The following is an 18,307-nucleotide window of genomic DNA, read 5'->3' on the forward strand; positions in this document are numbered from 1 at the left end:
ATTTATTTTTTGTTGAAAATTTTTGTAAATTCGATAGGTACATCATTTCATGTTTTATTTACTTTTCAGCTTGGTTACCGGAAAAAAAAAGCGTGAAGTCAAAGGTCCGAGGCGCAATAAAACTTTTTGATGGAAGCAGGTGTTGAAAGGAAGCTGATTTTCGCCATGATGTTTTTCCAAACGAATTATGCAGGGAATAAAATAAAATGAAAAAATAATCTTGAATTGTTTTAATGTTATGCGACATTTCTTTTCCCATAAGAATATCTTTTGAAAAGCAATAACCCCTTCATTGAAACCGGTGTTCATCCTTTGATTTCATTCCATCATAAGACAATCTTATGAATTTCATTTTTTTTTCTTATGGTGCCACTTCATACCCAGTGAACATTTTATTCTGTATATTTCAGTTGTTTCTGAGATATACACACTTTTGTACAATCTGGAAAAGTTGTATAAAATATTCTATATGAGCCTGTACGTACCAAAGTGGAAGCAATATACGGACCAAACTTTGCTCACCCTGAAAATATAAAACTTTGTATTGCGTTTTCATCAATTTGATAGCAACTTTGCTTTGCACAAAATCTTAGGATTGTACAACTTACAACTTTCTATTGCCTGTCTTACAATTTGATTACAATTTCCATTTGCAGGTAGCCTGAGGTTTGTACAATTTTCTTCACCATTTAATACAATTTATTGTTAATGTATCCCAAAGCAATTATATTTTTCCCTTATTACGATTTTACTATAAATCACCGTGAACATAAATACAATAGAAATTAATGTTTACTGCAAAAAAAAAAATTAACCATATACAACTTCATCTATACCTTCCTTCAGTCTCGAACTCACAACGTTCCGATCCCTGTCCTTTGATATAAACAAGCAAATTTGTTCATGTACAGTTGAAAGTGCCATTTAAAATTCAGTTGATTGTATAAAATACCACTGACTGCATCATTTCGGACTACAAATTTATTTATAGATGCCGTTTTTTGATATACAACTTTAACCTATCTCATAGACGATTCTATTACAATCAATAATTGAATTCCGTGCTGTGTGATCTTAGCTACCTATTTACTGTACTGTTTAACAATTCGACAATCTGCAGATTGTTTAAATTCCATTATACGATGTTCTTACAATTACTTTACGACTTTTCATGGAAATAATGTGTAATCATAGATCGCAACTATGAAAGATTTCTTAATTGTACAGTGAAATTAAATATTGAGCTTTACACAATTCTACTGCGATTCAAAACAACTTTATTGATCTTTCTATACGATTGACAAAATGTTATCGTATATAATGAACTATACAAACCATAAACGATAAAATATAACTTGGTTTAGCTACAACATGATGTTTATACAATTCGAATTTAAACTGGATGCTTATACAATCTACAACGAACACTACTTTACGATTTCGGGTTATCTGGGTAATCTTATGGCATACATAATAGGATTTTTCTGAGTGTGTGAACTTCATTTTTGCGTATAATCAACAGTATTGTTGATATTCGTGACTTTATGATAGAAAAAAATATAAAAAACGCCTTTTTTAGAGAAAATTTTGAGTTAGCGGAAGTTTTAGACTCGATGGTAACATTCAAAATATCTTATTTTCTATTGGCCTTAAACGTCAATTCAAAACGATTTCAAGTAGTTATTTATCAAACTCGGTTGAAAATTGAAAAAGTTATGGTTACTTTGCCATAATAATAATTTTTGCATTTTTGAATAATTTAATGAACCGCAGTGTACTAATCATACACTCAGAAAAATACTATTATATATACCATAAGATTCTCTTATGAATTGGCGCCATAGGAAAAATCTATGAAATTTATAAGATTGTCTTATGAAGCGAATGAATTCTGGGCTGGGCTGGGCTGCCCCGAATTGCGAAAGTGTGGCGACCGCGAACAATTTATACTTGCGAGCTAACTGAACTGTACTTAGTTAAAAGCTTAAGGGCTGTTCATAGAACTAATTGTGCTGCGCTTAAAAGCGAGCTATGTGTTGCGCAAAAAGCAAGCCAAATAAGCTGCGCCTTAGACTGGCCCATAACAAAAAAAAATCCTTATATTCCACGCGGCACCCCCTAGGTTGGTGCATTTAGATGAAAAAATGACTTTCTGAAAGTTTCAGATCATTTGGAAGAAATTGAAATTTGTATGGAGATTTTCGGCAAAATGTATGAAAAATCGGCATATTTTCACTCTTTGTGTTCCAAAAAAAGTTTCCCGTATGCTAGAACGCTCTGAATTTCAAGAATTGTAGTTCAAACAATGATAAACAAGTTTGTAGAAGATTGTGATGCGATACGAGTTGACTATGATGAGTTATCCGCAATTGAATGTGTGATTTTTTTCTCATTTTATCGATATATCGTGAACGGTGTATAGTTGGATTATTAATATTAACTTGATCGCATTGCCACACAATGAGAATTACAGATAGAAAGTTTGTGTCTTCGGCAAAGTTGTAGCTTATTTTATAACAAATATCTTTGCAAAAAAATGAAAGACAGGTTTGAAAAACTATAAACTGCTGCATTGTGCGACGACGCGATCAAGTTAGTGCGATTATTAGCCCATACACCGTTCACAATATATCAATGAAATAAGAAAAAAATCACACATTCAATTGCGGATAACTCATCACAGTCAACTTGTATCGCGTCACAATCTTCTACACACTTGTTTGTCATTATTTGAACTACAATTCCTGAAATTCTGAGCTGTCTAGCTTACTGGAAACATATTTTAAAAGACAAAGAGAGAAAGTATGTCGATTTTTCATATATTTTGCCGAAAATCTCTATACAAATTTTAAGTCCTTTGCGCCAGCTCGTGCTTCTACCAAATGACCTGAAACTTTCAGAAAGTTATTTTTTCACCTAAATGCACCAACCTAGGGGGTGCCGCTTTGAAAAAAACGTTGTAAAAATCATCCCATACAAATTTGGGCCAGTCTACTGCGCCTGAATGAGAGCTGTGTGATGCGCCACAATGCTTGATGTGAGCTGCACCTAGTTAAAGTGCTGTGAGCTAAATGCACCAAATGAAAGCTAAGTGTGCTGCGAAATAAAGAATTGGTAACCATTTATTGCGACTTCTCGTGAATGCGAATTCAATTATGTTGCGTCTGTTTAATTTTAACAAAATATACAAGTTAAGTGTATTGCGCAATGCGAGAGCTTTTTGTGCAAGTTTGCTTCGCGTCCGTTGGCTGAACGGGAGACACAACACCTATCTCGCCAAATGTCGTTAGCTGACTGACGATCACTCACGGCACGACAGCACAGCCGTCGTTTGTGTGAGTATAGTAAGGAAGAAGGAGAGAGATTATTGACTCAGAAAGGCCTATGGGCCGAGAGAGTATCGCGCTCGCAATTATCGGCTACACACTTTTGTTAAGTGTTCAGATTTATATTTGTGGATTACATTGGTCCTACGCAACCTTACTTTACTGTGTCACGTGCTAGTTATTAAAATAGGAAAACATACTACAGATTATCTGTGACTGAAATTTCACTTGGTTGATCAAGCACTAGTAGTTGCGTATGCAATCAAGCAAATTTTGTTGCTCATTAACGCGAATTTAACCAAAATGAAACGAAAAACCCAACCAATGCAGATAACATTGTGATTTGCGAACGTTGCCCAAAAAATCTGTTAAAAATCTATGAAACTGAATTGCAATGCCAGGACTCAAAGTCAAATGAAAGTAAATATTTTGCTTTTCGGAGAGAACATTTAAATCCGGTTAGGACGACAATATATGTCAACTTAAAATTGTTAATTTGTGAATTATTGTACATCAGTTAACCGAATAGATCGAATTTTAATTGCACTGGCAACTCTATATGTCTGATTTCCATTGTGTCTTTTAGTTGAGGTGTTATTATTGTAATTAGAAGATTCAAGCAGTGATAGTCATTCAATTTGAATGATCAATGCAACATACACATCTCATTAATCGCATGTTTGAGCGGAAAACCTATGCTTGGAAACCAGTAAGAATGCGAATATCTATCTGATTTATTTTTTTCTTAATTTTTTTTGGAGAGGAGGGTGAATGTGAATGTCTCAATTTAAGAACCGCAGTGCATATTGTATGACACATCTACGGGCACGGGCACTCATCATGAGTTCGTCGTTAGCTATCGCTATCGTAATGGACCTCTGTACCTATACACCGCGGACGTTCCTTAATCGACACTTTGGCATAATGTGGTTTACACAGGGGGAAATTTTCCAGCAAAATTTAAATTTGCTTTTGCCGACAAATTAGCACGATAATTTATGATTTGGCAGGGCATTTGCAGTTGTGGCAAAAAAACGAAAGATTTCGTTACAAATAAGACAATGAGGTCGGAACTATACCAAAATAAGTGTCTCTAAATACGGATTTTTCCGTTCATTCGATCCCACGACCATCCCTAATGCTTTGGCCAGATTTAGTAAGCTGTCATTACAACAAAGTCGTTCAAGAATGGTATGCAGAGAAAGGGATCCAGTTTATTCCTAAAAACCATAACCCACCTAACTGCCCCCAGTTCCGCCCTATTAAGAAATACTGGTCAATTATGAAAAGAAGGCTCAAGGCAAAGGGAAAAGTTGTCAAAGGCATCAATCAGATGAAGACCTGGTGGAATAAGGTAGCTAAAACTATGGACGAAGAAGGTGTGCGTTACCTAATGAGCCTTCTCTTTTGTTCTAATGATCCGTGTTACAGGATGACTTCAAGAATTCCTTCGAAACCATGACGAATAATTTTATCCGTATTTTTTTCTAAAAGTAAGTAGAATCTGTATTAAAAAAAATCTTAAATAACTGAAATACCGGCAATTTTTTTTGTTCAAATTCTATCTAAAGCAAGCTTCATAATGCAGCTCATTCAATCACCACTGTAAAAATGCAATAATAATTCGAAATGTTATGGTCAAATCAACGCATCAAGATAAGACTCCGACAATTCGCCAGGTTCTTGGTACTCCGGCAATCAATCGTTGAGTTGACAACGGTTATTTGTTATATAATTCAGGTAACCAGCTGTCAACCGGCAATTCATCATTTTAAACAACCATCTGAGCTAATCGAAAACTGCATTGATGAGCCGCTGTGATAAGCTCGTTCTTCTGCTCTTATCAGAAATGCTGCTGTTCAAGGTGTTGTCAACCACATGGAGACCCATTTGGAATGAATAATTTAAAAAAACCTTTTTATTGAAATATTAGTCTAACAACAAATTTGTTTGAAGCTCATGGGAATGGATGGGTGAGTTTTCTGTTTAGTCAGTATGTTTTGAGATAAAATCAAACAAAATACATACTCAATTTATATTTGTACAGCTTGTATTCCACCGATTCCACCTACCTTATCTAGTATGATTCTAAAAATTACAACTTAATTCAGATCCTATAGAATTTCTGGAACTTATTGATGCGCGATTTTGGTTTATGATTTGAATTATCACACGCTATACAAAACAAAGTATCAAATATAGCTGATGAATAAACACATTACTCCAAGGTAGGTATGCATAAACAAACATATTTATATCTACAGGTAACATTACAAGCTCGTAAAATATGTATGTCATATGATCATAGTGTTTCTCCACGTGCCGTCAACACTTCTACGTACCTCCTTCCACGATTTCTTACAGCTCATTAGTCTGTGTCAATACCAATAACCGTCAGCTGCCATTTGCTTATCACCCATCAACAAAATAGTAAAACGGGGGCCTATAGCTAGGTTCCTACTAAATTACATGTCACCTGATTGCACGTGCTTGGGAACAATTTTAACCTTTTCAATTGACAAATAGAACCATGAATATATGAGATTCTTTCTAAGATCCAAGGGGAGTGGTTTTCGGTGGAAAAACTATGTGCTTGGGAATCAAAACCTTGCGGGCCTCATTTGTTCTTTGGCATTGGTGATGAATGAGCAAGATGGGTTCAACATGAAGAAAGATGCCAAATTTCTGCTAATTTATTCAACCCTAGGGGGTCGCTCAAAAAGACTCAAATTTGTATGAGATTTTGAAATCATTTGTTTCAGAAAATATTTTGTTTCCTGGGCACGACATGTGTTTATAACGGAAAAAACCATTCAGTGCCAAAATTCTTCAAAACATAAAAAAAACATATAGTGTAAAGCATTCAGCTATGTTCCAACTTTAAAAACATCAGCAATAACGTTTGAAAACCACTGGTCCAACCCATTGGAAAGTGGGATTCGGTTTGATATGAATATTGGAAACGAATCGTAAAACCCATAACGCTAATAATTTGCATATTTTTGGCAAGCTCAAGCAGACCGCGGTTAGAATAAGCATGTAAAGAAAGAAAGCTGCAACAGATATGTTTCCGTTATTGAAAATAAGATTAGCTTGTTATTTTTTATTTTAAAGAAAGCCGAACATTTAAAAAAAATTTACAAATTTCATAATCCAAAAAAAAAACAAAATCAATGTCATGCTTACTGAGTTGATGTTAGTATTTTTTCAAGGAATTTAACAGCAATAAGTCATTCTTCCCAACTATAATGCAAGTTTGAAGATGTAGGTATGTATCAGGTTTATTTTATTTTTAAATGACGAAAATCTATAATTTTTTTCACTTATTTTTGATAGTTTGAATTGTCCAAAGACTATTTTTAGCAATGGTTAAATCAGTTATGATGTAATTTAAACTTTTAAAAAGTCATAAGTTCTTTAACAAAGCTAAGTATGATAGATCGTCAATTTCCTCAATAGCTTCATCAAAGAGCATAAACCGATTACAAGCCCTCTTCAAATAGATATTATTCCTTCTGCCTATAGAGAGGATAAGCTTATCGTCAAACAACAATATCGATGGGAAAAAATTATTTACGACCAACCGCGTGGGCGCGATGATAATACTGGTATTTACAATCTTGATAATAGGATTCTCCCGCCCATCGAAGTGTTTAGATGTGCAGCGATTGCAGCTGAAGTGGACACTTAATAGATGGTTGAGTGTTTATTGATTTTGATAAAGCAAAATTTGGGAAACTTTTTAAAGACATAACTTAATATTTGAACGTTTTAACATACATTTTTCGGCACCATAAAACGAAAACATAAGAAATTAAATCAAAACGCAAACCTGTTATTAAATAATGAACAACAAAAACTATCGGTTCGGTTTTATTACCGAACGCGAAATAAATAAAAACAAAACCGACTTTGGTGTGAGTGTCCGTGGCATGGTCGTAACAATTTTGCCGATACAAGAACGATCAAAACAAGCTAACCAAAACGGCAAACAGTCTGGTGTGAACATTTTTTTTGCATGCCACCGGCGATCGACTCTGAATCTATTATTGAGTTTTTTTTTTGCTCATCTACGCGTATCTACTAACTTCCATTGGCGGTTTCCAATTTCAAATAGATAATATGATAGGAATTTCTTTGGAAATTTATAAAGTTTGTTTTAAATGAAAATTCACATTTTTTAATTTAATAAAAGCTTTACAATGATTGTAAAGCAACAAAGAGGTTAGACAATTTGAGTGAAAAAAGAATTTTAATTGATTTGAACTGCCCCTAATGGTTACACAAACACTTAAGGAGTCATAACTGTTCAAAATGAGATTTAAACTTCCTTTTGAGTAAGAGTTTATAATATAAGTATAAGCCAAACTGTTAAAGTCGAACTGGCAAGCCGACTGGTTAAAGCAAAGTAGTTTATTACTTTTTCTGAAATGATGATCTTTATATAATCTTTCATTTTTAGACGTTAAAAATATGCATTGGATCATATTAGCAAAAATAAGCATAGTTAATTAATAGCTATGGGTATAAATAAAAAAGTAATGTTTGTCTGTCTGTTCCCAATAGAAAACTACTGAAGCGATCAATGTGAAACTTGGTATATAAGAGTTTTTAGGGTATGGTTTCTAGAATACTTTCAAACCGCTCCGACTTTAAGGAGGGGGGTTAAACCAATAAAATTATGGTACAATTCTAAATTTTTTTCGGAAACTACTGAACCATTTAACGTGAAATTTGGTGTGTGGCCGTTTTCAAGACCGGGAATGATTCCGTTAATACTTTTAAGGCAATAAAATTCCAAAAAAAGGGGCCCCATGCGAAACATACCAAAATTTGACACAATTCTAACAATTTTCAGAAACTACTGGCCATCAACGTTAAATTTGGTGTGTGGCCGTTTTCAAGACCGAGAATAGTATCTATAATACTTTCAAACCCCTCCAAATTCAAAAAAGGAGGACTCCCATACAAATTTAACAAAATACTGACATATTTTGAACAATTTTGGAAACTACTAAACCAATATACGTGAAATTTGGTGTGTGGCCCTTTTTAAGACTGGGAATGGTTTCGTTAATACTTTTAAATCCCTCCGAATGCAAAAAGGAGGGGATGCTCCCATACAAAATTAAGAAAAAATAAACAAACACTTGAAGTATTTTATTTTTTTTTGTTTCGATTATAGTCGTTTTACCACCTTTATGGCATTCGCGACTTTATCAACGATGCAGTTGGCGGATCGTTATTGAAAAACTATCCGGTACAACTGTGTTCGATGTTTACTCTTGGGCTCGAACTCGCGGACATCGGCTCAGGAGACAACAGACTTGCCAACTGAGCTATATCACAAGCCCTTGAAGTATTTTTATTAAAAATTGCAAAACGTAAACGTTTTGACATAATGAGATGATTAATTGAATTGACAAATAAGTTTTAACAAAATTAGATTATATAATATGCCTGTATCTAAATAGTAATCTCGCTTTAAAAGGAGGCATTATTTTATATTTGAATGTATTTTTTTGAGGATCCTGAATAGTTCGCACCAGGTTAAATGAATAAATTCTCCAAAGGTAAGAAAAACAAACTCTTATTTTACTTTAAACATGGAGCCCTTGGAGCCAAAGGGGTATAAGTTAATCCAGGCTATTTTATCTAAAAACTAGGCAAAATCTGAGCATTTGATCTAAAAATTGACAACCAAAAATCCGAGCAATATCCGAGTAAACATGGCCAACCCCCAGGAATAACTCAACAAAAATCAAGAAAAAAATGGGAATTTTTTTTCTCAAAACTTGAGCAGATTTTGAATCGTATTTTAAGCTTCCAAAAAACCTTTCATTATTATTTTTATAAAACTTGCTCAGATAAAATTCATTATGGATGCTATTTAAAATAAAAAAAAGCAACATAATTTGTTTCTTTTTTGTTTGATCAGGAAAATAAAGTGAATAACTCCTGGCATTTCTCAATGAAATCCAGGCAACCGGGCCCGACCGTATTTTTCCCAAATTGTGTATTTTTCAAAAATTTGCATTTTTCTTTTAAACGTAAAAAATATTTAAAAAATCTAAACGACGGAAAAAATCGCCAGGTAGTGCCGTGGCATTTTAGTTTTTCTTGACGTCACAAAAATGTTTGTATCGAAATTTTTTACGAGAATGGCAGAAATATTAAAGAAAAACATGTTTTAGAACGCAAATGAAATCCGATTTCATTTTGATTGTGTTGTATGGCCTCTAATTTATCATGTTATGAAGTTTGTCCTTCAAAGATTGCATCATGTATTTTTTTTTTATTTTTTTTTTTTGATGCAGCTAAAACGTTCAAAAATCGAAACTAAACGAAAAAAAAATCAACTAATCTAACTGGTTATTTTTGAGTGATCTACTGATTAGCATGATTTTCATCCAACGTGTTCATCATAGACAATTCTTACGTAGAACAATTAACATCAATAAATAATTATGAACTCAGTTTACTGAAATACCAGTAAAAGATTGTGGTTTTGTTAGTAATAGTTGTTTTTTGTTAACTTTTTGTAATAGGGAGCTTAATCTGAACTAACTTGAACATTTTCATGGAATATTTTGGACTGATTCTTAAGTTTCGTAAACTTGAGCAGAGGTAATCCAGCTTTTTCTCGAACTTCTAAAAGACTTTTTAAAAGAAAAATTACTCGAAAATCCAACTTTATTATTACTAATCTTGAAGAAAAAGATCATTCTAGAATAACGTGCTTACAAAGTGGAAAATTTCCAGCAAATTCTCCGAGACATAAACGAAAAATGTAAGTTTTCTTGTAAATCAAAAAATGTTCCGTGATTGTGACGTCTCAGTAAGTACCAAACCTAGAGCAGGGCTGTCTAGCCACTAAATCCTTTAAATATTCCTCGACTCAAGACCAGATCCCTGCAACGTTACACGATTTGTCTATGTATCGTGTGACCAACATCTTTTAAATATGTGCTCGTGAATCTCGTTTTTAAGCTTTTTTTTCCTCAGATTTAAGCTTTTTTGCCTTGAGAGCATAGGAGACGAAAGCTTAAATCTGAGGAAAAAAGCTTAAATCTGTCAAAACGAGGGGAAAAAAGGGGAAATCTGAGAGATGTGCTCCATACGGTTTGAATAGCGTTGCCGCCGCATGCTCAAGACTAGCTTATTTGTAAGATCAGGTCCATTTGTAGTCGTATTAAAGTACGAAAAATTTCAGAAACTTTTGATTGTATTTTTTTCCGCGGTTCATAATGTGTTGGAAAACAATTACAACAAATTTTAAATTATGTGAATTTGATTGATTTGATCACTTTTTTTTATCTCTTTTGCTCATAAACAGATATCACAGATGAAGACGTTTTTAAAATGCTTTTCACACTAACGACCCAAATTTCGAAATGTTAATCCGGGTCGTGGCCGTAGGAACGGGGGCGGGAGGTAAGGTTGGAGTTTGGTGATAACCCCTTCCCCCAAGAGGTTCCAAAAAGCCAAGCAAAATGTTCTTCTCTTAACTCATAACTTAAAATAACATATTAAAAAATTGATAAACGACTAAAATGATTCAAGAGTAATAATCTCGACTCAGAACTAATGCCAAAACATCGAAATCTTTTTCCAGCTCCTCAATTCAGTTTTTCAACAACCTTCTCATTTTTTGATAGAAATTGGGTCCCGAATATCGAATTTCAAAAGATAAGACATGGCTTGCCAGATTGCCCAGATGTTGCCCATTTTTATTTACCTTATCTGCAAAATCATCTGCAAAATTTGAATTGATTTATTAAAAAAAATGCGTGATTCAGAATTGAAAAATTCGAAGCAGTTTCTTTATTTGTAATTTTTATCAAAATTTACAAATCGATTTTAATACAAATAACTGAAAAAAGAATTCATATTGAAAAAGCGAAAATTCAGAACTCAAATAATACGTTTCTGGTTAGGGGTTTTAATACAAATTTCGCTAGTTGGTTCATAATTTTAAGAAATTATTATCTGGAACTTGGGTTTAAAATTTATAGTCAGATTCGGAATTCAGCTTTTGAACTCAGGTTCAAATGGCAAGATCCAGATCCGGAGTTCAAATTTAAAAAAAAAACAGATTCAGGCTCAGCTTCAAGTTGAGTTTTTTTTAATCGAGATAAACATATCAATAAGAGAATTTCAAAAAGGATTCAAATTACAGAAGATACCAGTTTCGTAGTTTTAATACTAGATTCCAAATGTTTATATCAGTTTGACAGTTTAGACAGTTTGAAAACACGAACAGGCAAATTTAGATTCATTTTGCGGATTTCGTAATTTGAAAACTAGAGATTGTAATTTTTTTTAAATATTCACAGGATTCAAATTTTAAAATAAAATATTCATGAATTATTGTACTTTATTTTCTACCGAAAATTAAGCTGTAAATATATTTTATTGGTTTCCGTATCGCAAATTAAAGACATAACACCGTTTTAGCCAATTGAGGCTTTACAGACTGAATAAATTGTTCAAAACTGCTTAGTTATTTAAAAGCAAAGTTTTAAACTGAAATTTGAAATTTAATCGAGATTACGAGAGAAGAAAATCAATCTTATGTATTTAAATCGCAAACAAAGTTTCTTACTTTTATTTTACTAATATTTTTCTTTTGAAATTAATTAAAGGGTGATACGGTCAAAATTTGGTCAAGGGAAAACGCGTATAAACCAGTGAAATCGTTTATTTAAAAATAAAATTAATTTTTTTTTCAAGTTTAATTAGTATAAAATTCAGGAAAAATATTCAGTTAGGCTTCCGCTTTTCTAAATCCGAATTGCCGGGCCTTACGCTTAACCCCTGCCATCAGATTTTGTACAGCCACCTTGTCCACCTTCTTCGCCGCAAAAAGCTAGTTTGCCTTGAACTGCTGCTCGTCCTTAGCAGTTTTTTTTGTCTTCTTTAGGTTCCGCTTGACAATAGACCAGTATTTCTCAATTGGGCGGAGCTCTGGCGTGTTGGGAGGGTTCTTGTCCTTTGGGAACCACCTGCACGTTGTTGGCGGCGTACCACTCCATGGCATTTTTACCGTAATGGCAAGATGCCAAATCAGGCCAAAACAGTACAGAACAACCGTGTTTCTTCAGGAAAGGCAACAGACGTTTATTCAAACACTCTTTCACGTAAATTTCTTGGTTGACAGTCCCGGAAGTTATGAAAAAACTACTTTCAAGCCACAGGTACAGATGGCTTGCCAAACCAGATATTTCTTCGCGAACTTTGACAGTTTTATGTGCTTGAAAATATCTGCTACCTTTCCCCTTCGTTTTGCCGTATAAAACTCCTGTCCCGGAAGCTGCTTGTAGTCGGCTTTGACGTAGGTTTCGTCGTCCATTACCACGCAGTCAAACTTCGTCAGCATCGTCGTGTACAGCCTCCGGGATCGCGCTTTGGCCGTCGTATTTTGTTTATCATCGCGATTTGGAGTCACTTCCTTCTTGTAAGTCGATAGTCCGGCTCGTTTTTTGGCTCGATGCACGGTTGTAGACGATACACCCAGCTTATTTGCAGCATCTTGGAGAGAGAGCTTAGGGTTTCGCTTGAAACTACCGGAAACTCTCTTTGTCTTCTCAGCGGCTTCCGGTTTTCAATTTCCCCCCGATCCAGACTTCCTGGCTGTCGACAAACGTTCCCCAAATACATTAATTACATTTGTAACGGTTGATTCGGCAACTTTTAGCGATTTTGCCAGCTTTCCGTGCGAGTAGCTCTGATTTTCGCGATGCACGAGCAAAATTTTGATACGCTGCTCTTCTTCCTTGGACGGCATTTTGACAACTGAAGAGTAAATTCCACAATCAAAATAGGAGCAACATTCTACACACACACACACACATACACACACACACACACACACACACACACACACACACACACACACACACACACACACACACACACACACACACACACACACACACACACACACACACACACACACACACACACACACACACACACACACACACACACACACACACACACACACACACACACACACACACACACACACACACACACACACACACACACACACACACACACACACACACACACACACACACACACACACACACACACACACCTTCGAAATGAGAGGTGTTCAGGTTTTTTAAATGCAAAATTGAAAGAAATACGTCAAGTTGATATTTACCAAATTTTGACCGTATCACCAGGTTATTATTAGCTAATTTCGAAAGATAGGATTTGAAATAAATACCTGAGTTTGATAGTAAAATAACTCAAAGCTTAGTTATTATACAGTACTTATTTATTTTTTACACCCTTTAAGTATGAATTGTTCAAGCAAAACTGATATGAGAAAAAATTGTCATAAAAACCCCCCCCTTCCCCTATTAGCCAGTTCATCCTACGGCCCTGATCTGGGTCAATATGACCCGAACCGGATAGTTGGATTTTTTTCGCCAAATTGTGCGTTGATTTAAACGTGAAGGTATTTTTGTGGAACCTACATTTTATTGACATTTCAATTGATAAATGATAATTTAATAAACTGAGTCGATTTGGGGTCATTTTTGAATTTCTCAACCCTTGGGGTTTAAGAAGCTTCATTTTAGTCAAAAACTCATCCATGATTTCTTGCAAATTTTAAAGTAACGTTTACATGGGTAAATTTTAACTTTTATTTTTGTATGAGAAAATGGAATATTTTACACTAAAAATCAACATTATTTTCGTTTATTCTGTGGAACCGAGTCTGCTTATGGTTTTTGTGCCAATTTACAAATATCCTCATGGAAATTTTCCGCTGTACAACTTTGCCGCAGATCGTAACTTCGTATTTTATTAGATAAAAAAGTTTTAAGGTTTTGAATGGGGATTTTTTTGGTATTGAAAAATAATAAATTCAATTGACATCATTGCTGGGTGCCTAGCGAGGTTCGCATTACTTCTTTCTATGCGGTACTTTGCGAGACTCCAGCAGTGATGTCAGTTGAATTTATTTTTATTATTATTTATTTATTATTTTTTTTACATACATAGTTGTTCAGCGGAAAATTTCCTTTAGGAAATTTTTAAACTGGCTCAAAACTAACAGCTGGCTCGGTTCCACAGAAGAAACAAAAATGATGTTGATATTTCAGTACGAAATATTCAATTTTCCCATACAAACTTAAAAGTTCAAATTTACTCATGTAAACGTTACTAGAAAATTCTGCAAAAAATCATGAATGAGTTTTGGATCAAGACGAAGCTTTTTAGACCCCAGGGTTTGAGACATTTAAAAAAAAACCAAATCGACTCAGTCTAATAATTCAACCCATTACATTCTGTGTGTGTGACCGACAACAAATTGCAAATAATCCACAAAAAAAAATTCTCGATGTCCTTATTTTACGGTATCAAAATACAAACAACTGTGGATAAAATAACTTACATTTTGATCTTACCTTAATTTACTGCTTTCTGCGACTTCCATTTTGATAACTCAATTCGACAGATGGTCAACTTTCGTCAACCCTGAAACAGGGCAATTGACTATTGCCAAGCAAAACTATCACTGGTTTGAGCCTTTCACAGTATCACTTGGGGCGTAAATTTGCCTTCTCCACTTAACCGCTCCCCAGGGAAATTAATCTCAAATAAGAGTTTCTTTTGATACTTTGAAAAATTTCCTTCCGTCTTTTAAACCGGAGCACGTATTGAAATCACTTTTCCACCAATCAACGGCATTGTTTAGTTTTCAGCTAATAAAAGTACTTTTTTCTCTCACTTGTTGCAACTTAAATCGGTGTTACGCGGCACCTGTTCGGACATGTGCCAAATGGAATAACAATTTACTGCCCGGTTACGCACTGTTGCATGCTGAGAGAGACGGCAGTTTCCATTCTATTTCAATTTTTCACTAATTAATTTCCAACTGGAATGTGTGAGGAATTCGCTCGTTCCCGGCAGCTGATGCTATTCAATGCATTTTTGTCATTCAATTGTCGAGAAATGTGCAACTGTTACAAGCAGGTATATGCAACTGAAGTTTTTTTCGACTGGTTTCATCAATTGAAAAACGGTTCACAAAACTAGGAAAAACTGCTTTTTTCACGTCACGTCAAAACCATCCAAGCTGAAAATTTTAAACTGTAACTTTTGTGAAGCACGGCGGGCAAAAAAACCACACGAATTATCAATTAACACGTGTCCAACACAAGTCATGAAGTGTTTGCCAAACACAGTATTAAGTCAGCTCTATGAAAGGTTCCCTCCAAAAACCCTTTCCAATTTCGCGGGAGAACAATCAAAATAAAGAACCGATTGTGCCAAATGCCACCAATCGACTAAGAAGGTTGTTACTGTTGTGAATCGAATCCGTCCATATCCGTTTGATGGCCGCTAGCATACTGACAGGGACCGATGATGATGATGGTTATCAACGGCAGCTATAAGCTGGCGGCCTTCAGTGAAACGGGCCTGACTCTAGCTGGCTGCCTGGATGGAGATTTTTGTTTCATATATTTATTTTTTTGGGTACTCAAACACCCTCGAACCACCCCAATGAACCACCACCTCGCGATCGCAGGCGCACCACCAGCAACAACAGCAGCCCAACAACAAATTCACCCAACACTTAACACAACAACTGATTCGAGCCACCCGCCACCCCCAATCCAACCCACGAAGTTGTGTGGGGTTTTTTCGGCTGCTGTCATTAATGATGAACCGTACAAGGGGGTGCTCCCAGCGACTCACATCTTTCATACATTCCCGCTTCCATTCACTCCACTTCACGGTAGCTATTCACTTATCATCAAGCAGCGATTGCGAGTGGTGGTATCTTCTACCGGCGCGCCTGTTGCCATAGCTAGTGGTTCCCAATAAAGAAGCAATCATTTTCGGGCGACGATGGACGGATGTTTCGCATCGCGCCATGGAGATTGTCTCTCTAACCTAACTTACCTGTTGTTGATAACGAGATTAGTAATTGTCAGCGAAAGACGGACCTAGCTAAATATTGAAGGGCATGTTCTTTCGTTTCATCACTAACATCGAGCCTAAGCTCGTACATCAAGCTTTGATCTCTTGCAAGTGTTTCCACTCTATTTGATACGATGAAGAAGATACTGCACCTGTATTATTATTACAAGTTGATTGAAATAATAAAAAACATCCCCGAAATTGAGGATCATTTGGCTTTGTTGAAATATGAAAGATGTTTATGAATACCTACATTCTCAAAATGATCATTCTTGAACGATTTATCTAAAAGGCATTTGTCGTTAAATTTATCAACATATATTTAACCCTCTAGAGCCCAACCCCGGCTTAGAACGAGGTATACTAAAATCGGCTTAAAACCATAGCCAAACATATTTTTCCTTAGTTTTTGCGCAAAATATTTCAGAATATGTTAGTCTAACAACTTCGACTAAATAATGAAAACTGTTTGACAAGCAGAGTTAAAAACATTATGGATTGTTTTTTGAGGAAAAAATATATCCTAAGTTAGGTCTAAAGGCGACGTAAGGAAATAACGACAACAATTCGATAAATTCTAATAAAATTTATAAAATCAAGTGGTCTTATCAAAAAATTATAAAAATCTTAATATTGTGGTAGTTTTAAGGCTTAATGTAATTAATTTTAAGTAGTTCATAAGTTAAGACTCGAATGAACACTAAGTGTTTAAAAAGTCTCAAATAAAATTAAAAAAAAAAAATTCGATAAATTAGTAAAATATTAACTTTTCAGGGAAGTTGAAATACCTCAGTTATATGTGGAAAATTTTTAACAAATAATGTATAAAAATAAATAAAGCTATGAGTCTGTCTAAATTTGCTTGAAAATAGAGGAAAAATAGTTGGACTGTGTAAAAACTATAGGGGAGAATGGGGATACTTGATCCCCTTTTCTTATTTTCATCATATATTTTTGGCAAAATTTTGCAACTCACCGTCTTTTGTATTTTCTGACTGCTTGTAATTTCAAGTTTATATGCTCCAAAAGTTAGAACGATACATGAACCCGTAGATAAACTGGAAGCATTTTCGTGAGACTAAAAAAATTGTGATAATTTTTAAGTTACAGGAGACTTGATCCTTTACTTAAAGAGACTTGATCCTCAATTCAGAATGCCTTGACCCTAGGCAAAAATCTAGTTAAATCCGAAGATTCAAGGTCCGTCAACTATTTTTTGCCATATTATTCCTGTTTATAAGTATCAGACAAAGAGAATTTCAAAAGTTTGTCTACTACCCTATTTTCATTGCATACCTTAAGGCGCAATTTTCTGGTTTTTAGATAAATACAGTATTTTTAGTCCTTTTTAAATTATGCTTTCTAAATAAACATTAGTTATTGGACAAATATCAGTTATTTCATGATAACCAATGATCACGATCCATTCAGAAGAAAAAAAAACATTTTGGGCTCTAGGGCTATACCCATAACCTACATTTTGGAAAACTTCTTCTTTAAAAAATAGAGAGTTCCCTATTGCTTTGAAAATATGACAGAATGAAGTACAAATTATACTCTGATGATTGATATTTTGGGATAAAAAATTTTAGTATAATTATGCTATGTGAAAAACATTTTAAAGTGATAAGAAAAGATCATTAAATCACATTTTGTTAAATTTTTCAAACAAAGCTCAATAACTCGAATTATATTTTTTTTAAATTGTTGAAAAAACAGCATCCGTTTCAATTTGGCACATTTTTCAAGAATATTTGATATTTGTAAGACATTCCTGATTCGCGATATAGCGAAGGAATCAAGTATCCCCAGGGATCAAGTATCCTCACTCTCCCCTAAACAAAAAAGTACCTAAAGTTAAATTCGTTTGCCTCTGTGGTTATGCAATTTATGAAACATTTTTTCCTCATCTATAAAGTTTTTTGTAGAACAAAAGCTGTTTGTTATCATAAAACTAAGCTTCTGCAGCAAAAAAAAATGGGTTACAGAGGGTAAACACAAATTGATGAATTGGTGAAAGTAAGATATGTAAA

General features: G+C 34.5%; 1 protein-coding gene across 1 annotated transcript in view; it reads right to left on the minus strand.

The window, feature by feature from the left end:
* The window catches only part of LOC129754454 (sialin), a 41,096-nt gene extending 25,398 nt beyond the window's left edge, over window positions 1-15,698 (minus strand). Inside the window, exon 1 of the mRNA XM_055750543.1 lies at window positions 14,756-15,698. Within this exon, the coding sequence (XP_055606518.1) occupies window positions 14,756-14,784 (29 nt within the window). The 5' untranslated portion in view covers window positions 14,785-15,698. The remainder of the gene's footprint in view (window positions 1-14,755) is intronic.
* Window positions 15,699-18,307: the final 2,609 nt, after the last annotated feature.

The sequence above is a fragment of the Uranotaenia lowii genome, chromosome 3, assembly GCF_029784155.1.
Source record: "Uranotaenia lowii strain MFRU-FL chromosome 3, ASM2978415v1, whole genome shotgun sequence".
Lineage (NCBI taxonomy): Eukaryota > Metazoa > Arthropoda > Insecta > Diptera > Culicidae > Uranotaenia > Uranotaenia lowii.